The sequence below is a fragment of the Chelmon rostratus genome, chromosome 20, assembly GCF_017976325.1.
Source record: "Chelmon rostratus isolate fCheRos1 chromosome 20, fCheRos1.pri, whole genome shotgun sequence".
Lineage (NCBI taxonomy): Eukaryota > Metazoa > Chordata > Actinopteri > Chaetodontiformes > Chaetodontidae > Chelmon > Chelmon rostratus.
The window spans coordinates 22,860,145-22,885,677 of record NC_055677.1 but is presented as its reverse complement, the minus strand read 5'-3'; the positions used below and the strand labels follow the sequence as shown (position 1 = coordinate 22,885,677).

The 25,533-nt window shown below is 40.1% G+C and overlaps 1 protein-coding gene across 1 annotated transcript in view; it reads left to right on the top strand.

Moving 5' to 3' along the window:
• Positions 1-23,347, top strand: part of rsu1 (Ras suppressor protein 1) — a 57,577-nt gene extending 34,230 nt beyond the window's left edge. Inside the window, exon 9 of the mRNA XM_041961404.1 lies at positions 21,101-23,347. Coding sequence (XP_041817338.1) covers positions 21,101-21,203 — 103 coding nt within the window. The 3' untranslated portion in view covers positions 21,204-23,347. The remainder of the gene's footprint in view (positions 1-21,100) is intronic.
• Positions 23,348-25,533: the final 2,186 nt, after the last annotated feature.

The following is a 25,533-nucleotide window of genomic DNA, read 5'->3' as shown; positions in this document are numbered from 1 at the left end:
CTGCTCTGCTAACATACTGCTTTCACATGTGGGCTGTGTAGATGTTGTATTATAAACCAAAAACTGAACATCTTAAAATGTCTCGTTTTTTTTGTTTGAGCCATCAAAGTTCCAGCCAGTATTTAAAGATAATATACTACTGTCATATTTGTACTGATGATTTTCGTACTGAAGAAATGTCAGCATTTTTGGTCTTTTTCAACTGATCACAATTGAAAATATGGCCCCTTTTCCACCTGGTACTTCCATGTAATTTGTATTTAGATATCTTATCTGTACCAAGAAAACCACATGTTAATGCGGGTGTCAATGCATGCAGAATACAATGCAATCAGAATGAAACTGGATTTGCCAGACCACATCTGGTGGTCCCCACAGTGAGTCAGGTCTCAGCCCAGTGTAAATGACATTGGGAAAGTGTGACCACAATCCAATATGTCTAATGGTCATGTAGCTCCCCCTCTTGCTGGTATCTCAAGCTGCCACCCATTCAAAATGCTTCAGACAAGCTGCTGCATGATCTGCTGTAGATATCTGATGATAGGGTCAAAGACGCATCTTGTATATGTTTCAAAAGTGATGAAAAGCATGTGTTCAGCTCCTGAACATAGAATATTGTTCAAGATAAGATGCTACTTTGGAACTGCATTTGGGCTCTCTATGTCTAGATGTAACACTTTTTGAAATACTTGCCTCAGTTAGTCTGCAATCATAAATTTCTGTAGCAGCTGTCTGTGTGAGTGCTAGTCCATGTCCATGTTTTGCGCTCCCACACAGGAAAGCTGTTTACCACCTTTTAAATAGCTAATTCCACTATGTGCTGGAATGAACGCTAACCGGTGGCCACCTAGAAGGTTGGAAATCATTCTAGAAACTTCTGCCATGGTTTCTAAAAATGGTTACAAACTTTCTACAGATTGCATCATCCTCATAGCCACATGCTAACATAGTTTGATTCGCTTTCTTCTCATTTCATGTCATTCTCGGCCATTTCTGCTCAACTAGGCCTGATTAATTCTGCTGGAGTGCTAGTGTGCAGTCCCTCCCTCTCAGTTGCTGTCTAATTATATTCACGCAGTAATGCCTAACAGAGACTGCTGCACCAGAGCCCTGCAGTGAGAAGGTCTTACAGTTGAAGGGCTAGTACTGCAACCTCTCTCATATTCCCAACCCAACCCCCACCCCTTCTTCTCGCACCTGTCTGTACTGGCTGCTCTGAAGGAGGAGCAGCTGCTAAGGAACTGATTTCACTGATTAAGCCCTCTGGATTTTTCTACAAAAGAACACTGAGATATGAGTACCCCACAAACCTGTTATTAACCCTGATGTGTTATGATGATGACTATTATCAGGCCATGAATAAAGCACAAAACTTTCACTTTTTTATCTGTAGATATTCAAAAATGCTATTTGTAAAAATACATTTTAACTGAGATTTTTTGCATTAGTCCCACAACATTAAAACATAACTATTAATTAGCCGTGTGTACATTAATTTAATGCTAACATCATGGTCTCTTATGATTCTTTCATGTTATGCCATAATTTCATGAAAATTAATATATCAAACTGTTATCATTCTACAACAATCACTGCCCATTATGTACATTTTTTTTGGTATTAATGTAACCCTGGGAACCATTTCATTCAGGGCCCTTCTCCAAAACATGCATGCACAAGTGCAGGCCTCCCTCTGCCAGTGCACAGGATTTGGGCACACATTTGCATATGTCCAGCAAGTTACATGCCATATCCTGCTGCTTATGTCCATTATTTTTTTTACATTATATTAACCACATTTGAGATCTGTTTTGTCCTATGTATATCATGTCCATCATACACCATTTATCTTTAAGAGTCAAAACAGTTCATACATATCTCCATCAGTGAAGTCCAACATTCAGATAAAAAAAGACAAAAAACAAAATTATCAAGGCCAAGGCTCCCCTTGGCTCAAGGGCCCTGGCATGCTATTACTGAGTTATTTAAATACATTAACTTAAATGTGCAGATGTGCACATCAGTGGGTAGTTTGGTATAACTGCAACCCAATGCTTCATGTCATGTCGACACTCAGACGTCCAGGATTCCTTTTGAACAGTTTTAAAGCTTGTCCCTCATATGGCTTATTGATGAAGAACACTGGTTCTTTACACACCCCTATTAGTTATTTCCTTTCCTCCCGAACACCCCGTCAGGTTCTGTTTGACAAGTTTATTTCCCTGTCCCTGTATCCTCAGTAAACAGTCATTACCTCTGAGCTCTGTCTCTCTCTCTCGTCTTGCCTCAATCAGCACCAACTGGAGGCTAAGTGAGCAGTACAGGAAACCTCTCTACACTGTTTAGTCGCCAGAACAGTTAGCATTAGTCAGCATCGTTGTTTGTGTCTATGAGAATTTCAAGATTTTTGTCATTATGCAGCAGAATTGTGCCATTCTGAACATGCAGTATGTGTTTATGCTGAAGGTGGTGTGTAGCCCTGTACCACAGAGGTGAAAGTTCGGCTGTATCCCACACAAACAAAAGCTAGTGTAGCTTATTTCATAAATTACTTGTTCCTTTTTTCTGATTCAAGGTATGCTGAATTTAAATAAATGGACATCACTGCTTTGACAGTTATCTCTTAAAAAAGAAGCTGTTAATTTGAATCTGTTATTTTTGGTGAATCACATTATAACAGTTACACAGGAACAGTGTAATCAGCAGTTACGCGCTTTCACTTAATTGAAATGGCACATTTAGTTGGACTAACAGGCAGAGCAAGTGGTATTACTTACTCTGTCTTGTTGAGATTAGTGAGTATTTTGTCATGTTTGGGCCCCACAAATCCTGACATAGTGGCATCTAAAATGTCCCTAGAAAGATATAAAAGTGTTGTTTCAACTTAATCAACTGAACTTACCATAAGCTGTCCAAAATACAATAAACTGCTTCTGAGGAAGCTTTAAAACTCCCAGGAGAGACATCAGAGTAGTGTCTTTGAGTGTGTGCAGCATAACGTGTGTGCAGCATCGTTCACCTGAAGTGTGAATGTTGCAGATTAACGTTATCAAAAAGAACAGAAATTGTAATCTTTGAGCACTGGTAGGAATTCATTGTTTAGACCATTGATACTTAATGTCACTTAACCAAATATCTAACATTAGTATAAAAAGCATTAAGAGAATGATGTCCTAAAAAATTCAAATGTGCCACTGAGCAAAAGTGAGAGAATAATTCAGTAAGAGAGAGAAAGTGAAATTTCATTGTAGCTTTATAAGGCATGTATTTGGTAGAGGCAGTTAGCCTGTACCAAGTCATTCATTTTGTTTTATTCACATGTTGTTGTTATTAGGTAGCTTGCTTGTCTTCATACACTTGTATTCACACACATTTAAAACTCACCTAGTTTGGTTTAGAGTTTGAGAGTATGTACGGTGCAGCTGAGGTCTGGTCTTCTGGAGAGCTGTGTGCAGCTAGGGTTAAGCTAATGCCAGCTGCTGGATGGCCAATAAATCCCTCTCTAATGTAGGACTACCTGCTTATAAAACCACAACGCCTCGTTTTTTGTTTCTACTTGCGTTACATTTAAAAAATGTAATGTGTGTGTGGGGAGGATTTGGACTGTTTTAAAGGCAGAGTGCACTTGTAAAGTAATGCGGAATGCAACATATCACTTTTTTTGCTGCGTAATTAGTAAACTAATGCAATTAATTTTTCAGTGGGTATTTATGAATAATTGATCACAGTTTTAAGCAACTAACCCAACAGTGTTTAAATGTCTGTCACACAGATGACCAATGCTCACACCTTGGTCCGCAGCCACTTCTTTATTTTGAGGCTCTGTGGTTGACTCACCAACCACAATGTCCAGTAATAGAGTGTGTAGAGTGACATTGTTGTTACTTTATATTAAAAAATTAATCATCTAATAATCCACTATAATGCAAACAACCTATTTCCTGTTTAATAATGATGAGCAGGCCATATTCAGTGACTGCAAAGTGGCACAACAGCATGAATAATGACCAGCCAGTCACAAAGACATATCTCAAACATCAGCAAATAATGATCTGTGCTCAATTGATTATTACATCCATAACTGCCTCTTTTCCTCGTTGGAAATGCATGATGTCCAATGTAGGACTGCAGTCTTCTGCAAATTTCCCTCTGTGTGTAACTCACTGTTCTCCTGTAAGTGTGTGTAAAAAAATACCTTGTTGCAATACCTATATTTGGTTGAGGATATTGCATTCAGGTTAGCTTGGGTCCCAGATCCTTTTCTGAAACAGGTGCCTGCAGTTGTGGGTAGTTTCAGTTCTTTTCCCCTTATAATGTGATTTGTACGTTAAAAACTTTATTTTACTTTATTTTTTTTATTTAATGGCAGGGGTAGCTGAGATCTTAGGCCAGGGAAGGGCCAAGAGGTCAAATGCAGACAGAAAAATTATATACGTCAGGTGTGTGGTTTACACATACACTATGGTTGCCAGTATGGGGGATGATTGATTGTCAAGATGGTGTGGAGCCAAGCCGAGTTATGTTGACATGCTATGTATACACTTCAGGTGTGTCTGTGTGTGGATGCGTATAAAGTCCTGTGGATGTGTTCATTTGCAGGTTATTAAAAGAGAGAGAGGGAAAGGCACTCAAACTGGAGTAGAATAGATTCTGACTGGTGAAAGACACAGAAAGACATAATAACTATCCCTTCATCACTCAGGAACTCCAGTTCGTCTGCTGTGGCACTGTTTTTAACCAATAGTGTAGTTGGTTGCTGGCTTTACATGCAGTGGCAGAAACAGAAACACAAGGAAAGCCAGCGACAGTGGACGAACAATCAATGTAACCTGTTCAGCACACAGAAACAAGCAGCAAGTCCATTAAACTCAAAACAATACATATCCTGATCAAAGACGACTCCTAATTTCACACATGCACAAAAATATCTTACAAAAACTTGATTACACATTCACAAGCATTTATGCAAATTCGCCTATTCAGATGCATGCACACGTTTTTTTTCAGATGCACATAAAAGGTGATAAACAGCTGCAGACTGATAAATTATTTGTGAACACCATGTCGCAAGCTCAAGATATGATGACCCTTATTTGCTTCCATAGTTGAGAACGTGTTTCACTGTGTTGTGCACAATGTGGGTATGGCAGTTCTCTTTCAGAAGATGTGTTTGTCTTTTCTTCAGGATGATGAAGACTGAAGATTTCATTGTTGACATTTGTATTACCTGCACTAAATGTCTGTCCCCTGATCTATTGATAAACCAAATTGTAGTACGCTGTCGGCAATCCCTGCTGCTGACTTATCTGCACTGTCTTTGAAATTGAGCATCTTGTTGGTGACCCCACTTTCTGGCCTGAAGAATTCGAAATCAACTAGGCATCCGTTTGTATGGAGTAATGGTTGGGGTTTGCCAAATTGCCAACATTTGTCACCAACTTGTTATGAATGGTGAGAAACCTGAGATCCCCAATGATTACCATACTTGTTTTGTACATGTTGTCTATTTTTTGATAGCTGTTATTTGAAATGTCTTCAGATGAAATTTTAAAGAATTTCAATGCATAGTAAGGATTTATTTTGAGGTAAATGATGGTGTGATCTGAACGAAAACGTTGCGCATATTGCTAGACAGATGACTGAGTAAACTTGTTGAGTGTGACCTTCTCCTCTGTAGAAGAGACTGATAACATTAAGCACTGCCTTTGGAGCAAGGACATCTGTGACCATAGCTTCTGCCCTTTTTCTCCCAAGGGGAATTTTCTTTACAATATTTGAGTCATTCAAAGTCTTTTGATTGAGCTTGTGTGCACAGTCAACACTACTGTAGCTGAGGTTGTGCTTAACCATGAGATGCACCTGTGTTAACTCAGCTGCTGTAACCTGGATGGGAGGAGTGTGCTGACAGATTGTTAGAGATTGAACAGTATTGTATGTTGGAAATGATGGGGCAAGTTGCGTTCTGTATTGAATCAATAAGTGACACATACTCATACATATAGTGCTCACATATACATGTACACATCCCTAGGAGCACTAGTGAGTCAGCAAGAAATGTAACTAACTAATGACGAGGGCAGAAAGCTTTGCCACCTTTGGCTAAAAGCCCCAGTTGTTTGTCATGAATCTTAATTAGGATCTTTTCTACTCCTTTCCTCTCTCTTCCCATGTCTTTCCTCTGCCTTTACGTCCCTGTCCCTGCTCCCGCTTCCTTATCTTCACTGCTCCTTCTCTCCTCCTTCTCCTTCCTACTAATGTTTCCATTCTTGTAAAGGAATCTACTAAATTGCTTGGCAGCTCTGGTAAAGATGAGGTGGTTGCCCCATCAGATCAATGGCCTTTGGCCTCCCTACACATTTATCACACAAGCACTCATACATATTTTTAACTTTGTAACACACACACACACACACACACACACACACACACGGGTAAAGGAAAGCAAATACCAACTTTCAGTCTCTTTGTGCACACATGCACTGAACAGAGCACACAGCCATGATTAATTAAGCCGTGTGGAATAGCAGAGCTCCATAAAGACATCATCAGGAATCTGAATCCATTCACCTCTCTTCTTCTGCATTTAATTGGCCATAACAGTTCATCACTGGAGCTGCACGCACACACACACACACACACAAACACACACACGCACACACACACACAAAAGCACACTTAAAAGAAATGGGAAATCTTTACGTTGATCTGTAGCAAGAACTACTAGTGCTCTGTATTGCTCATATAAAAGCATAATGAATCTGTTTTTGTAATTGTGCGTGTGTGTATGTGTCTGCGTGTGTTTGTGTGTGTGTGTATCTGTGTGTGTGTGTGTGTGCGCGTGCATATGTTTTGATTGGTTGTGGCTGATTGGATACACAAAGAAAGGGAGCAGATGACCAGTGGGACTAAATGTCTTCTGTTTGTCTTTACAGTGTCATAGATTTTCAGTAAGATGAAAATAGGAAGAAGCCCTTGCTTATTTAGTAAGTAGAATGATATTGGGATCGTAGTGTAGAAGAAGAACAATGCAAATGAATGTTGCAGCACAGGACATAATATGTCTCACAAGATAACACTCTCATACTGAAGATAATGCAGTGCAGAGTGATGTGATATAAATAGAGTTTTCAGTGCAATAAACAGGCTATAGTAAATGAGGTTCATTAAAGTTTATTTTAGATGTGAAAAATTATAAATGTTATCATTTTTAGCATATATACAAGTTGACTAGCTTGTTGTACGAGTATGATAAGTTCCATATAAATATAATGGTAATTAAAGAGGGTAATTTATTTTAGCCATTTTGAGGTAATGTCATTACAATGAACGTTATTAGGATCTTTGTGTGAGCTCGTAGTGCAGCAAGATGAACATTTTGAAGAAGAAGAAGACTGATTATTTATCTCCTTGGGAAAATTTAGCTTCTTCACTCTGTTGTAATTTTTAATTTGCACACACAGGCCAAAGATACACACACACATGCACTCATAGGACCTACTGTATAGACAGGCATTAAGTGTCTACATAGAACCTATTAAAGTACACGAAAAACAAAGTATATAAAAACTAAATAAACAGCATATCTAGTTTTGGCCAGACTCTCACAGTAAATGAAATGACCTAAATTCAGGTGTAGTCAGTGTATGTAAATGCGCTCTTACTAATGTAGTAGGTAAAAAAAAATATACTCCTTGTAAAATGGTTTGGATTTTTTTTTTTTTTTTTGGATAGAGCAATGCAAGTTTCCTCTGAGATGCTCTCTTTTTTTTGCGAGTTTGCTAATTTCCCTGCACCAAATAAACAGCATCAATAAATTCATCAATTACATCTGCAGATTTTGTAACAGGATTGGTCAGGATCTAATGGTAATTGGCGATCTGTGTTTTTTCCAGACACCAGACTGAAATTACTTACTTTCTAAGTTTAACAGTGAAAATGATTTGGTGCATTGCAATCACATCTGTCATACAGATCAAAAGCAAAGGTCCAAACTCGACTTGAAGCATGTAATGCTGCCACATCTTAAAATATTTGCAGTAATGACTTTCACGCCTGTGAGTGCATCCATATAATCACTGTGCGGAGTACCCTATGTAAACCAGGGGTTTCAAAATTAGTTTAAAAATATGTGGTCATCTCCTGACAAGAGTGAGGATCCAGTTTGCCTTCTGTACCTGCCCCACACCCCAAAGCTCAATACAAAATAGTCTGTTTCCCCCACTTAAAAAGGAAAGGAAAATAAATAAATGAAAAAAATAAATTGCTAAAAAATGACACAGTCATGCAGTACCTATATATATATATATATAAAAACTATACAATGTGTATATATATATATATATATATATATATATATATATGTGTGTGTGTGTGTGTATATATACACATATATGTACACACACACACACACACACATATATATATATATATACATATATTCATATATATATATATATATATATATATATATATATGAATGATTGATTTGGCCACTCCTAGCATTTCTGCTTTATCTCTGATGGATTTTATCTTTTTTCTTCAGCCTCAGGATGGTCTGTTTCACCTCCATTGAGAGCTCCTTTGACTGCATGTTGCGTGTTCACAGCTTCAACAGCTCCCAAATGCAAACGCCACACCTGGAATCAACTCCAGACCTTTTAACTGCTCAATTGATGACAGGTTAACGAGGGAAGAGCCCGTGCAGCCTTGTTTTTTTTCCAGCCTTCTGAGTCAATTGTCCAATTACTTTTGGTCCCTTCAAAAAGAGGAGGGGACATATTAAAGAGCTGTAATTCCTAAACCCCTGCAAATTTTCAAAAATGGCTGAAGCTGCACTGACAAGCTACATATCAAATGGATTAGACTCAACAAGGTGGGGGGGATGACCGACATGTAAAACCAGCACAAGTACATTCATGTAGCACCTTCCATGTTTTTACAGATTATGTTCACTTGTCCCCTTCTGCTCAAACCAAATAGATACTCTACACACAAAAAAAATATTGAATCCTTCCAGTACAATACTGGGATTTAACAGTAATAAAACTTACACTTTTCTAAACACTAACCAGCAAATCTTCAAATCTCATTTTGTATATGTTTTTTGTATACAAACTGTTTGTTTTCTCCATTGGATAAACAAAGACTGATATTTTGCATATGAATTTATTTAAGTAGCGCCTGGCTGCACCTGGTTTAATCATTTTTCTGGTGGTACCACTGCTGAAAGGGAGCTGACACACACACACACACACACACACACACACATATTGTGGACCTACCGTACTCAATATGGCAGTTGTGATCCCTGCTGCATGCCTGTTAGAGACAAGTGGTGATTAGTGACTTACAAGCACCAAAATCTGTATACCACCCTGCTCCATCTGGGCCAGCGTCTCTAGGCCAGCCAGCCCATTAAACTGTAAACTTTCTTTTTCTGGTCATATTCAATATTGGAATAAGGCACAGTGGCCCTCCACTTTCTCTTATTGTCATCAGTATTCTGTTCATGTTCGGCTTCATGTCAGTCCTCAACTGTCAGACGAGATGTATGTCTTAACGTCAGAGCAATACATGCTCTACATACTAGTAGTGACAAGAGATGAGTAAAAACCAGTAATAAACAGCAACTCCCTATTTTTTTAATAGATACTTCATCATCAATTAGGCTGCATTATTCTCCCCTCTTGAAATTGATTCATTATTTTCTTTTATGACGCACTGACTGATCATTCCCCTCCACATCCTTCTTCTCCTTGACTCATCCATCAATGCTGCGAACCCACAATTATGCTAATATTAGGTTGCTATGACAGCATCAAGTGTGCTGCATTGGCCTCTTATTGACTTAATGGATAATCTTGCTTTTCTTAAAAGATGAGCACATATTCAGTCAACTCAGACCTGATCTTATTTTGCAGCTCCGCTCTCATTATATCATCTGTTTTTGTTCCCACTGTTACCTGCCGCCAAACGGTATGATATACAGTATATTGAGCAATGTTGAAAATACAGATTTAGGTTTGTAGTCTAAGTACTTTGCAGGATGTTTCATTGAAATCAAGATCTATTTTCCAAGAGAGGCCTGAAAACAAATGGCATACAGTATATGCAGCATCACAACAAGATGAGTCGGTGACAATGTGACATATATAAATATTATAAAAAATATTTAAAAAAATGTCCACAATAAGAAATATTCCCTGAGGAAATAAGGACAATGCATAAAACCAGAGAATAAGGTATTGAAATGTAGGTAAAGTGGATTACATAGAATGCATTAAATACAACAATTTAAAAGAAGTGCAGCCGTGCATAAGTGTGAGGCAAAGCTAAAAAAGTTTTGGAGCTGTCATAATAGGTTGGCATACTATAATGTTTGCAAAACTGCTTCTCAGTCAAGGCAGCCAGGATGCATATTCTTTACCATTGAGTACCAGAGAGTGCAGTACCTTTAGGAAACATTTTTAAAATTAGTTTCAAAACATGGTTGAAGGATGATCAGGTCTGTGGTCAGTCAGCCAAAAGACACTGAATATAGTCAGTATCGGTACTGAGTGTTGGGTGTACAATTTTTGTACTGAGCTGTACTGTATTGTTTTGTTTTTAATTGTGCTGTTATTTAATTAATTTTGACAAAATTTCACAGAAATGTCTCTTGGATAACATTTTTATTGAATTTCTTCAAAGTCTTCGCTACATGTATCATATCTGTCTGGAAAGACATAGATGTTAAATGCAACTTGACTGCTTGGCAGAAGCTGTGGTAATTCTAATTATTTGTTTTACATATAAATTGTACAGTTTTTGATCTACTACAGATGATTCTGGGCAGATGCCATTGGTGGTGGCATCCGACTTACTGACTTATAGCTTTATCTGCAGCACCTGCAGGATCTCTACTTGCCCACACTCTGAAATACTCTGTTTTAGCTCCTGTCTCTTTAAGACCCTCTGCTCTGATTGGTCAACTCCCACACATCAAATTTGAATGGGAAATTTTAATTTCTCATCAGTTTGCTCTGGTTCCCTAGCAACTGACGCAGACCTTGTTAACCCGGGCGACATCTGAATTCAACTTTCAAGATTCTTCATTTCTTTGTCCTATAGACAAAATGAATGGCGGTCAGTGGGACATGTTCACATAGCCTTACCCTGAGTTTTGTGCAGCAGTGATGGATTATCGGACAGACACGCATATAAAGTTTAAACACTTTATTGTTAAACACAAGGGGCAATACTGTCTGACATACTTAAGGAACAAACCCCTTCTAGTGGCTATCTCACTAGCAACTCACAGGACCTAAGAATAAGAGCTAACTAAATTTCAATCTTAATTGCTCAGTCTGTGCCAAACTCCACTCCACTAAGCAACATCAACAGGGAGAGACAGAGGAAATGCAACGTGAACTCTGAACATCACCAGTGCATCTCCCCCCCGATATGTCTCCCCACCTGCCACCTGAGAGTAACCCTCCTATCCAGGGATTAGCTTGGACGCCACGCTTGGCACAGTCATTGACCACATTCATTGCATGGACATTTGACCTCACTTTTTTGAACGCTGCATTGGAAGCCCATTCCTTCACATTCAGAGACAGGAATGCTGGATCAATGTGCAGCTGGTGCATCCCAAACCAGCAATCTGTATTGGCGAGGTCAACCAAGCTGGTGGTTGGCAAGAGGGTGGGGAACTTTGGCTTGCCAAAGCCAGTGCCAAAGCACTGCTGGGGGATGAGCATGGGAAGATCAGCTGGCTTATGCTCCAATATTGCACTGGCAAGTGCACGCTTGTCATCAATAGGCACTTTGCTGCTGAAGAGAGCCAGGGGTAGCATCTCACCTGTCAGGTACCAGCGATGCCTCTCCAGTGCTTTGATTGCTGATGCCGCAATGCCTTTATCTACAGCCTTGTATGTCTGCAGGTGATGGTAGAGTATGAGGTCATTCCAGGCAGCATCTACAGCTTTCTCACAGATCAGCCACCACTTAGCATAGATGTGTGTGATGAAGTTGGCAAATGCCAAGGCCAGCTTGAGAGTGTAGAGCAGCTTGGCCATCCATCGTGCCCTGTGGAGCGCTCCTGGTCGTTGGAAGGTCACAGGAGTCCGTTCTCCACCATCCGCATCCAGAAACACAAGACACAGCTGCACAAACTCACGATAGTCACCTCGCTCGTAGTCAATCACTTCTTTTGCTCACCTGACAAGTTCAGCACGTAACTTGCTCAGGAATGGTTGCTCTGTGTTGCCAGGAATGTAGCGGGACCATTGGGTGCTGGATTCTTGTGGTAACAGGTTCCAGTTCTCTCTCAGACGTGTGAACAAGGTAACCTCTGGTGAGCGTGATGACTCCACCTTCAGGTCTGCGAAAACCTGGTTCAGGAGGACCTCACCAATTTGGTCCTGGCACCCAGACCAAAGCAGTGGTTGGCCCAGTGAGAGCTGTATGGCAATGCAGGCTGCTGTGAGATGGCCAGTGTTTGATGCAGTGGTGTCAAATGCCATGTTGACAACCTGGTCAGCACAGCACCAGTCCTGCAGCAACTTGCATGTCAACGGGGCAATAATCGCTCCCCATGCCTCATCGGTCTGCTTCTTATAGGCTGGGACACCAAGCAGTTTCAGCCGCTCTGCATCTTGACGCTCCTCCATCTGGTGCACATTGCTGAGCATCGGTGTTAACCTGCTGTCCCAGTGGAGGTGGTGTCCACTGCTTGTACTTTTCCTCACTAATTGTCTCTAACACTTGCCGTCTGGCACGGTCAGCTGTTGTGTAGGATGTAACCCAATTCTATGATGGAAATCACCACAATAATCGCTAAACAAAAGACTCCGCTACACATGTTTGAGCCTCACTGAACAGCAAACCACTCACATTGCAGCTTCATGGTCTGAGAAAGCTAGCTGCTGGATGCTAATCAAAGTTACACAATGATGCCGAGCAAATCATTTCCTCCAGTTTCACCATTTCTTTTTCACATATAGTTGTATCTTTACCTTCAGGGCATGTCTGTCAACCAAAATTTACATCTAGCAGCAACACACACACACACACACATGTACTGGTGAGAATCACAGAGCAGAAAAAGGTTCTTTATACAACAAAGCTAATGCTAGCTGAGCTAGCACTGCAGTATAAACTTCCACAAAAAGCAGCATTCAAAAACAGTTGTGGGGATCATTTAATTGGCTTTCAATGAGTTTTAACATTCATACAGTTTCTCTAGATTGTCTCTCAATATTATGACATAGGTCTAACGTTGCCAGCTTCAATAGCTGCACAACATGCTATGGCCAAGTTTAACAGACTAACCAGAAAAAATAGTAAAACAACATAAAACAAGGCAAAACTTAGAGCTTTCAAGTTTGAAGTTGGGTCAGCTGATCGGCCAGAAATTGCACATGCACGCACACTCCAGTTTTCTAAGTTATGGAAGAGACATACACGCCACAAAACGAAATGTATTATCGCTGTATTAAACAGTTCAAGAGTCATAGAGAGAATCATAAATTCAGAAAATAATGGCATACATTCTTTGACAGTCTCTCTGGAAGACATTCAGAATTTTGCACTCAATTTTTCAATGATAATAGGTAGTTGTGTAAAGAATGACAAAAGAGCTCAAACCCTGGTTCCTTTCTCACCTCCCCACGGTTGACCAGTGTGAAGTGACAGTAAATAGATGCTCAAATGCTTTGAGTTTAATGCTAACAATAACATGCTAACATGCTCACCATGACAATTCTGACATATAAATGTTTAGCAGGTAATGTTTACCATGTTCACTAGGTCATGTTTATAGTGTTAGAATCCTAACATCTATCAATTATTGCTAAGCACAAAATATGATTGAGCTTGATGGGTCATAAGTATATGGTCATGAATTGAAGTATTGAACAAATTGAAATTTTGACCTGGTGATGGCACTAGATGAAAAGTTAAGGTTTCACCAGAATCAGTAGAATTAATCCTGAGGGATGTGTGAATGTTTGCACTGGATTCCATGGCAAACCATCCAGCATCTGTTAAGACAAATGTTGACCTCATGATGGTGCAACAGGAAATGTCAGGGGATCACCAAAGTCAGTAGGATACATGGTCTGAGAGTCATACATGTCTGTACAAAATGTCATGGCAATCCATCCTGTTGATGCTAAGATATTTTAATCTGGACCAAAGAGTGGTGGACAGGCTGGACGACAGACAAACATCGGCATCCCTAGAGCCATCACGCTAACATGGCTAAAAACTGTCATCTCTTCCAAGTCCCAGCTGCTTCCAGACACTGTACTGCTCCTAAGAGCTACCCAGCACCCTGTGCCTGTTACACCCTCTTCTCTGGGACTCAGCAGCCCAGCTGACTGGGAAGGGGGTTTTGCAGAGTCCTAAGGTCTCATTTTGTCTCAACCTCTCTGTCTCTCTCTGTCAAATGTATATCCCTGCAGACTACAGACCTCCACATAAGGAGTGGGGTGGGGAAGGGGTTTGGTGAATCTTAAACTACAAATAGGCAGACATCTCGAAGTCAGATGAATATGGAAATTTTAAGCACAGGGTTGTAGAGCTGCTATAGTGAGCTTTTCAAAGGTGACCAGCCACCTTTGGAGCAAGCACTGATTTTAAAATGGAGAGTAGTTGCATCCTGCAGGTGACCAGTTCTTCCTTTGGCTGTATCTCAGTCTCTCTCTTCCTCACTCTGTCTGTCTTTGTTGTAGGACTGCTCCGGTTTTGATGGGCAGCAGATATAAGGGGGGGTGGCAGCATTTAATTCCCATCTGATAGTGCTGACATGGGATGGAGGCAGGAAGAGGAGAGGAGAATACAAGACACTTCAGTCATGACTGTGTGCATGCATGTGTGTGTGTGCATGTGCGCGTGCGTGTGTTCGTACGTGTGTGTGTGTATGTGTGTGTGCTAGACTTTGGAAAAGTGGGACCAGGGTTCTGAAACGGATGTTATGAAGTTTTTATGGTAGTTTTCCTCTTGCCACCATCTTTGTGGCACCAGAAGTTACAGTAGCCCCGGAAAATATTAATTTGGCCAAAGAATTTTTGGCAAAGCTAAGAACAAGCATGTGTTCGGAAGCAACTTATGCAACCTAAACAGGTGCTTGTGATATACCGACACACCTGTTCATGAATGAAGCTTCCCCAGGCCATAACATCTCCTTCCTTCCTGGTTGTCAAAATCAGGAATGCAAAAGTTTGGGTACTCCAGGTCAATTAATCTGTGAATCACTAAGCAAGCAAAAGAGGACTTGATTTACAAGTGTCATAAAGTTAAAGATGACACATTTATTTAAGATTGTAAGCAATATTACTTTTTTACTTCTATCTTTTACAATTGTTTAATTTTTTGTAGCCACCTCTTGGTTCTTGTTTTTTGGGGAGATTTTTGCTGAGGACCATGACAAAAAAAATTCAGCTTCCACCTCTTTAGGTAGTCCATTGTGGATTTTGAGGTGTGTTTAAGATCATTTTCCTGTTGTTGTCATCCTGATTTCATCCTGGCTTTTTTACAGATGGTATGAGCATTTGATGACATGATCGATTCAATCCCATGCTTAACAGTTGGAGAGGTGTTCTTTTCATGAAATTACACCCATAACTTCATCAGTCCAGACAACTTGATTCCAAAATACAGGTCTTGTAGGACACAGAAAAGGTTTTCTTGTCATGACTCATCTATAAAGGTCATATTTGTGCAGGTGTCACTGCACAGCCGAAGAGTGAACCACCATTGCGGAGTCTCTTGCTGAAGATCTTTTGCAAACACTGGTTTTGATTTGCCTTTCTAGTAATACAATGAGTAAACCAAGTTTACTGGGTCTTCCAGACCTCAGCTTCACCTCCACCATTATTAACTGCCATTTCTTAATAACATTATGAACTGAGGGAACAATTACATGAAAACACTTTGCTATCTAGCTTTAAAATTTGCATCACTTTGCCTTTCTTAACGATGATTGTGACCAAGCCATGGCACTATCAAGCTAATTAAAGTCAGAGAGCTTGTTAAAAGTTGTAAAACTGAGAGCTCAAATCTCTTGGGGTGCCCAAACCTTTGTATGGTGCATTTTCTAAAATTGTACAAATCCAAAATAGTACACTAATCTAGCTAAAAATGTTGAAAAGGATGTTTGGTTTTTTACTTCATGCATTTTGGAGACTATTCACAGTAACACAATTTTGCGCTGGCATTCCCTAACCTCTTCATGCCATGTATATACTATAATGATGCTGTGGATGGGCGGTGGAGAATTGAACACTGCTGCTGGAGTGGTTTGGCTTTGAAATGGTGTGACAATTGACGTCCGTTGTAACCGCCATCAATCCAGGCTGACTCGTCACTTCACTCCACCAAGTAGCAAGATCTTCTGTGCTGCCAGGTGAAAGGTGTCTGTGAAGCATCCACGTTTGACAAGTTGTTGCTTCTTTTCAGCAACATCCGTATTTGAAGCATTATAGTCCACCAGCTCATTGGTTTCGATGATGTTGAGCTTCAGGTGATTGTTGTTGCACCCTGTGATGAAGCTGTCCATCAGTCCTTGGTACTCCTCTATGAGAATAGTCTCTATGTGAAAACAGCATGTTTCTCACTGGAAATTATTCATTGAAATGAGACATCAATATAGCGATAACTTCCATTTTGCCAAAAAAAACAAAACAACTTTAATTAAATTTCTTCAAAATCTTAACTACATGTATTTGTCAGGACAGACATGGATGTATTTGGCAACCTGACTGGCTACTGGTGGCATAAAAATGCAAAGTGGTTCTCATAATGCAACTTGGTAGCATCTTTGATTAGTCCCCATCTGCCATGTAAAAACATCTTTCACACTCCAAGTTGGAACTATTTTAACGAACTCTGTACAAATACTGTACAATCTACTATGCCATTACTGTATTCTCTGATTGTTGGATCCTGCACCATTGGTGGCTCATTCACATCACTGACATGCTCCAACATTTAGATGTTTTAAGTAAATTTGTTTTAAAACTATGCATGAGGCTATGCATGAATACAATGAGAGGAGGAAAAACGAAGACACAATTATCTGTGAAACAGGCTGCAGGAAGGAGGAGGACAGAGACACGGAGCTGAAGAAAAAGTCTTTTCCACTCCACTGAGCTCTCTCTCTCTCTCTCTCTCTCTCTCTCTCTCTCTCTCTCTCGCTCCCTTCTTTCCGTACAAGAGACACCCATGGGAGAGAAAAAGTGACAGACAGAAGTGTGTGTGTGTGTGTGAGTGTGAGAGAGAGAGAGAGAGATTTTTTTTTATTTTAAAGAGTTACTTTATTCCATCAATTCTTTAACAAGCTATTTACAAGAGGAAGAAAAAAACAAAACAAAAAACAACAACAACAACCATCCTCGAAACACAAAAAACTGAAATAAAAACTCAAACTACATGAATAAATAAATCAATATATCAGTTCAGCTCCTCAGAGAAGAAAACCTGGTTTTCTTTCACAGAGCACAAAACATCACCGTGAGTCCATTTTTCACTGAACTGATCGACATCTTTCATCTCTTTATAATAATTAAAGTCAATCATTATTCTGGCTTTCACCATCCTGGTGAACAGCAACGTCACATCAACGTCCACTGAATCCTCAGTTTTCCTCTTCCTGCTGACATAAATCGCCATCTTTGACTGTCCTAAGATGAAATTCATTAGTTGACATTTGTGTTTTTCAGACTTTCTATACTTAAAGCCAAGAATAAAGTTTTGTTTGGAGAAAACTTTTTGAATAAACCCTCTAACAGACTGAACAGAGGACCGAGACGAGAACACTCTGAGTAGCAGTGGAAGACAGTTTCTCTGTGAGGACAGAAAGGACATCTATCACTCACACTTTGATCAATTACAGACAGGAAAGCATTGACAGCTACGATCCCGTGTAACACTCTCCACTGTAAGTCGGCCACCTTCTTTGTCAGTGGAGGTTTGTATAAAATCCTCCAGGCAGGTTTGACATCGTCTGGCAGGGTCAGATGACGTCGCCAAGGCGTGTCAACCCGATCCTGGAGTTTGTTTTTGTTGAGACACTTTACCATCATTTTGTACAAGTCTTTTCCTTTTGTCTCTTCCAAGTTCAAAAAAATGTGACTTTTGTCACCAAAAAAAGAACCAGTACAACCATCAAACCTGGGACGAACACCTAAAACAGGAAAAGGATCATCAGTGTGAGGCACAGTCACACCTTCACCATAGTCCTTCAGCAGAGTCCACTCGTGTCCTGTCAGACAGTGTCTCCAGTGTTCCAGCAGCTTGTTGACGGTCCTCACAGATCTGACTCCCAGGCCGGCTGCTAGAGCAGCTCCATTGTCCAGTTTGGATCCAGCAAAGTTCAAAACAGATCCAAATGTCAGAATCCCTGCTCTGCAGAACAAGTCTGTAACAGCTGGCCCGGCCCAGGAGGGGGTGTCCAACCGTCCGCCATGCACCACTGGTTCCTGCAGCAGCCAGTGCAGAGAGTCGTTTTCTGCTGTCCTGTCCTTTACCAGCTTATTCCACACAGTGAAGACGCCACGGTAGAAAGGAGGCAGAGTCTAGAACTTCAGATTCCTCAAATCCATCAGGAAGAGCGAGTCATGAAGGCCCAGACCACTACACTCCTTCAGCAATACCCGGGCCAGTGGTCTCCACACCAAGTCTTTTGGTCCATACAGCAGTCTCTGCATGAACTGAAGGCGGAAAGCAGCACCCCTGCTGGCCAGATGTAGCAGCCCCTGTCCACCGTCTTCTTTTGGAAGATGGAGAACGGCCTGAGGAATCCAATGAAGTTTATCCCAAAAGAAATCAATTAAAATAGCTTGAAGCTGTGAGAGCAGGTTTGAGGGAAGATCTACGCAAGCAAGTCTGTGCCATAACGAGGAGGACACTAGATTATTGATCACTAGTGTCCTCCCCCTGTAGGACATGCTTGGCACGAGCCATTCCCACTTTTTAAGACGGCCCTTTATTTTTTCCAGCACATTGTCCCAGTTTGTTCTTAGCACAGACTCTTCACCTAGAAACACTCCCAAGTATTTTATCCCCCCTTTTTTCCATGTCAGCCCTCCTGGTAAAACTAAACTGTCCAGCCGTTTATTTCCCACCATCACAGCTTCACTTTTTCCCCAGTTCACCTTAGCAGAGGAGATTTTGTTAAAAAGCCCCACATTCTTTTCCAGAATGCCAATGTCCCTTTGGGTACTGGTGATCACCATGACATCATCTGCATAGGCCGACATTTTAATAGCTGAAGCACAACCTGGAAAACAAACACCTGAGAGTTCCTGCCTGAGTTTGTGCAACAGAGGTTCAATGGCGAGTGAATACAACATGCCAGAGAGAGAGCATCCCTGCCGGACCCCCCTCTGCACACTAAAAGATGCAGCCAAACCACCATTTATTTTTAGTATACTCGCAATATCACGGTACAGAACCTGGATCTTGGCTATAAAACCTGGGCTGAACCCAAAAGCACTCATCGTCTGCCACAGATACTGGTGTTCAATCCGGTCAAAAGCCTTTTCCTGGTCTATGGAAATAAGACCAGCATCAATGCCCAATAAGCCAGAGATGTCCAAAACTTGCCGAATTAGAGTGATATTATTACTTATTAACCTGCCGGGCACACAGTAGGTCTGGTCCACATGGATGACCCTACTCATCTCCTCTCTCAGTCTGGAGGCCAGAGCCTTGGAGAGGATTTTATAGTCCCCACACAGCAGAGATACAGGCCTCCAGTTCTTCAGGTCCTGTAGATCTCCTTTTTTTGGCAGCAGGGTGATAACTGCCCTCCTGCAGCTCAGTGGCAGCCGTCCTTTTTCTAAACTGTCTTTGAAGACCTCCAAAGATCTTCACCCATCACTGACCAAAAGGACTTGTAGAACTCCACAGGTAACCCGTCGATGCCAGGTGCTTTGCCGTTTCCCAGGCCCATGAGAGCAGTGTGCAGTTCATTCAGTTCATTAATGTTTTTGACCACACTTTGACATTTATTCACCTGCTGCTAGTTAAATCTATGGCACAACATGGAATTGCCAGAATGGGTGATGGGGGCCAATAGAGAGAAGGGCCACTACAAATAACAAGCAGCAATTTTGATGTCAAAGCTTATGCTTTGCCTCTGTCTGGTCACATACTATAAGCACAGAAGCAGCCATTCAGTGTCGTTTCTATTACTACGTTAGACACACAAATTGATACATAGATGGATGTTCTGATAGATAGATAGATAGATAGATAGATAGATAGATAGATAGATAGATAGATAGATAGATAGATAGATACTTTAGTAATACTTTAGAGAAATTTACAGTTCCAGCAGCTTAAAGGGTGGAAACATAAGGGCATGCAAATAAGAACAATTTTCAAGTATAATGTAAAGATTATTTATTAACCAGGAGGTAAAAAATACAATATACGATATAAAATAACAATATAAGAAAAAATAATGAGATAAAAATGTGGAATTAAGCTGTATAAAACAGTCGTTTTTTCCACACTTAAGTCCAGCATATGGATGTGTGTGTGATAAAGTGCGTGTGTAGTGAGTTCGGAGTTGTTGTGTTGATTATTGTTTTTGTCGCCCTCCCCAAGAGGTGTTGAGGAGCCGTACGGCGTGGGGGAGGAACGATCTTTTCAGTCTGTCAGTAGAGCAGGACAATGACAGCAGTGTATCACTGAAGCTGCTCCTCTGCCTGGAGATGGTGCTGTGAGATAGTACTGAATGCGTGGTGTAACCATTTTCTTTGGATGGTTTATAGATGATACTGAGCTTGTGTAGTCATTAGACCCTGCGTGACAGACAATCTTTTTTTGCAGAATGAGATCATCTAATAGCCTACTGACCGTACTCCATTGGTCTGGATATTCATATTTTTCTTCTACAGTAGGGGGTCTTGTAGGAGTCTGTGTTCCTCTGTGACATACACAGTGCATAGCTCTTCAGACACACCTACATGTGTGAGAGAATTCTGTGCATACTAAATAGTATACTAAAAAGTCTCTTCTCTCCTTTCATCTCCTCTCTTCTGCTCTCCTCTTCCTTCCTGTTCTCCCTTCTGCTCTTCTTTCCCCTCCTTTTCTCTCCTCTCCTCAGTCTCTATGGCAGACATATGCAGGCCAACCCAGAACCTCCAAAGAAGAGCAATGATAAAAGTAAGAAGATCAGCCGCAAACCACTTGCTGCCAAGAATAAATAAAGAGAAGACCGAGGACGGAGATGAGAACTTGCTCAGCCAGCCAAACTCACTGCATGTGCCTTTTTTCTTCCTTTTTGTTTATAAAAACTGTGCTACATGGAAGTGTATCAATTATGTTTCTAAATATCTAGTGTTCATCACTGTTTCAACAGTATTGCATTGTGCCTGAATCCATTCGGATGTTTGGGGTTTTTTTAACTCTTCTTAATGGTTTGCATCTTGGTGCATTTACAGTACTTGGACATAGAAGTTGCATTACTACCAGACCAGACCAGAAAATTGATTATAATGTCATAGAAAAACTAGAGACCATCTTGTGAGAGGATCACAACAGCTACGACGCCCATTAACATTCCAACCCATGAGTACTCAGAAGTTATTACCACATTATTACATGAGTACTCATGACCACCATCAATTTGCTTTTTAAGACCTCTATCATCTTTGAACTCAGCTTTCATGTTCTTCTCAACCACACAACTGTAAAATTTTGTGACTGTATTTTGCACAGCTGTGACACTATTGCAATGACAAAATCAGTCCACAGACAGTAGGTGTCTCCAGGACCACACTAATGATGACACACACAGAGACTTATAAGGTGAGAACAATACCAGCTACCAGCCGCAGCTGGTAATAAAGCAACCTTAGCATACAGCACATTCTACAATTTGATCCCGCTGGAAATGAATGTTTGCTTGATTTTGGCCTCTGTGTTAACATACTTCATTGTGCTTATTCACAATGCGTACATTACACATATCTCAGTACAATAGTACATATTTATTGCACTGCCCTGACATATTGCTGCAATTTCCTATGTTTTTGCATTTTATATTTGAGATTTTTTCAGATCTCTCTTTAATCCTACAAGCTGCGTAACAAGTTTAGTTGAGATTTGTGTTTAATAGGAAGTCATTCCTTCACTAAACCAGCCTTCTTGTCAGCAATACTGATTTACTGATTTACTCCCATTTAAAATATCAGATTCTATACCAGGGCTTATTCTCTGCCATGTTCCTCTGCTCTGTTGTCATAATACACACACACATGAACATAAACCACACAAACACACAAGTTTGTGCAGCTATCCTTCTTAGGACATTGTATTGAATTCCATTCAGTGTGGACACCCTAACCTTGTCATCCCAATGCAATATGGTCTCTAGTTTTACTTACTGTCTTAGAGTGGACAGGGATTATTGAAACTGAAATACAGTGATCCGCAATTTACAACAAATGTGGGCCAGGGGCATTAAGTGGGAGGGGTCAATGGCCTGCTCCTTATCTCCTACCCACCTTCTTCCACAGCCCTTGCTCAGACGACACTAACTTAGCCTTCATTTTGATCTCAATACACCCCCTTCACTTTCGCATTGACAAAATCTGTCTGCTGATAGAAAAAAAGACTCACAACTACTTCTGTGGTGGTTCCAGGACCAGATTTTGCCACAATGACACACAAATTCACAAGGTGAAAACAAAACCAGCCACGTTGTCGTAGCTGGTAAAGAAAGTTGCTTTATACATCGGTGGCCCTGTAACAAATTTTGATAACATCACTATCAAGACACTGTTGGACTGCTATGATACCAAAGGCAAACGCTAATTACAGATAAGTGCACACAGATGTTGAGGAGACAACTTTGAAAGTGTTTAGATGGACAGCGACTCATTGTCCTGTTGGTGCCCCATTTTGTCATTTATTGATAATCCAGCCTCTGAAAGTATAAAGCCCTAATGACAAACCCTGGATGTCTACTTGATGCAGCTGTGTCACATGCCAGTTGCCCCTCAGCTCAGACACATCTTCATCACGTTTCCAGTGTCCACTGGAAGCCATATCTCTAATGTAGATTAATTAGATTAGAGTTATTTTTCATGTTTTACAAGCAGGAAACACAATTGCAGCTCATGTATCTGTATTTACTGAATGTTCCCCTGCCTGTTTTAAAAATGAAAGACTTTGATGATTTTTCAAATTCAGGCTTCAGTTCATGCTTTTGTCACAGGCTCTCTGTATTAAATGTTTCCAACAAACAAAAAAGCAATCACAATGTTCTCTCTTGTATTGTTCATTTCAGATAAATATACAGTACTATAAGCCATTAAAATGTAAGTGTGTCTTAAATATAACTTACTGCTAAGTATTCTCCATTGTTATGTTTTGATTGATAAACACACACACAAACATGACATACAGCACAAATAATAATAAGTGCTATTAATGATCACAATAGTTACTATTGTAAATAATAAGTGACAGTTATAATAGCATTCGTAATAAAAACAGTAATAATAGTCATTGCTATAATCATAGATAATAATGACAATGTTAAAAATGATGACAGCAGATGAGTACTGGTAACAGATAACAAAAAAACAATAAATAGATAAATAAGGAAGGAAAGAAAGGAATGTGGGCCTGGGGGGTCAACCTGTCTGCAAATTCACGCTGAAGAAGATGCATTCCCTATAATCACTAAATTGTATGCATTGTTTATTGTTTTTAGCTATGATTCATTCCACAGAGATAGTCTATTAAGAAATTAAGCTATTGCGACACTGAGAGTTTGACTCTTTATTTCCAGTAAAGAAGTATGTTGTTTGACTATGGTCGTGGTGACAGGTAAGGTTTTGTGATATTTGTAGAAAAACCTGATGAGTGTGAGACCTTTCAGACTGCAAAGACACGGGGACAGTGGGATGCTGTGACCCAGAAATTCAGAGTGTTCATCGATTACAGTTTGCCAGAAGTTTTGTGTTGGTGTGCAATGCCAAATGAGTGATAATAACATTGTGTGGAGAGTGTATTGTTGACAGATATCTGTACCACTGAAACCCACGAGATGCACTCTGTGATTGGTGGTGTGTTTTCTGTTCTTATTCTTATACTGGATTTGCTTTAATTGGAAGAGGGGCATCATGGAGTAGTTGCAGCTTCATATTTGTTTGCAGAAATTGAGATCAGTCTTGATTGTTAGATCTTTTTCCCAGTCTGTAAGTGGGATGGATAGTGTTTTTTTCTTTGCTGATGTATAAGTTTAGATAGTTTGACAAAGTTTTCTAAGATGTTGAAATGGATATTGTGTTTTCTGTTAAAGGAGGTGGTTGCAAATTATTGGAAAGTTGTATTTTATTTTTAACTGCATTCTTAAGTTGGAGATAAGACCTCTTGGGTGATGCCATATTTCTGTGTCTGGAAGGTTGAGAATGTCTCATTTTCAAATAATTGCTGTATATGTGACTCGTTTACTTTGAGTTTGCAGGAATTAAGACATTATGGTATGAAGCCATGAGCGGCTTGCTTTCCTTAAGTATTGAGAGTTTAATTCTTGGTTGTTTATTTTTCTAGTAAAACTTTTTTGAGTTTAGAGTTGAGAACCAAATTGATGTTGGAAAGATGGGAGTTATTGACAAATAATAATCGATTCTAGGTAGATTTGACATCTTCACTGCAGCTAAGTTGCTTTGCCAGAGACTGACCAGATGGCCCAGATGTCATTTTGCTCTGTATAAGGAATTGAGTTTTTTTTTAATTTATGATGGTATCAAGGTCATATTTGTCCTCTGTGAGTTCTTCTAATGAATTTTCAGCTACTAGCTAAGCAAGCTTACCATTTCTTTGCTTAAGCATTTTTTCCAAGTCTTGTTCTTTCTTTTGTAGATGGAATATGAGATGATTTTCTTCTCTTGATAGATAGATAGATAGATAGATAGATAGATAGATAGATAGATAGATAGATAGATAGATAGATAGATAGATAGATAGATAGATACTTTATTCATCTCCAAAGAGAAATTTGCAGCTGATGAGGTTGTTGGGGAGTCATTCAGTTCAATGAAGGATGTCCACTGTTGGATCATATATTTATTGAACTCTGAGTCTGTCAGTAATGATGTGTATGTAGTCTTCAGGTTTATGTACAAGACATAATGTACATTATGTACAAGAGTATAAGAATACCATTGCCATAAAAATACTATTGCCACATTGAATTGTACATGAGCCAGACATTGATAATAAATACAGTGTTTGTACTATTACACAGTAGAAAACTATATAGTTTTCTACTGTTTTCTATTGCACAGGCTATTTGCACAGGTGTAATGGATATGTATGGCAGTTGTCTGTTGCTGAAGGAGCTGCTTAAGGCCCTCACTATCTCATTCAGTGGCTTAGAGGGGTTGTCCATGATTGATGTCAGCTTGGCTAACATCCTCCTCTCACCCAGCTCCTTGATGGTGTCCAGAGGGTTGTCCAGGACAGAGCCAGCTCTCTTGACCAACTTGTTTAGTCTTTTTCTGTCCTTCTCAGTGCTTCCACACC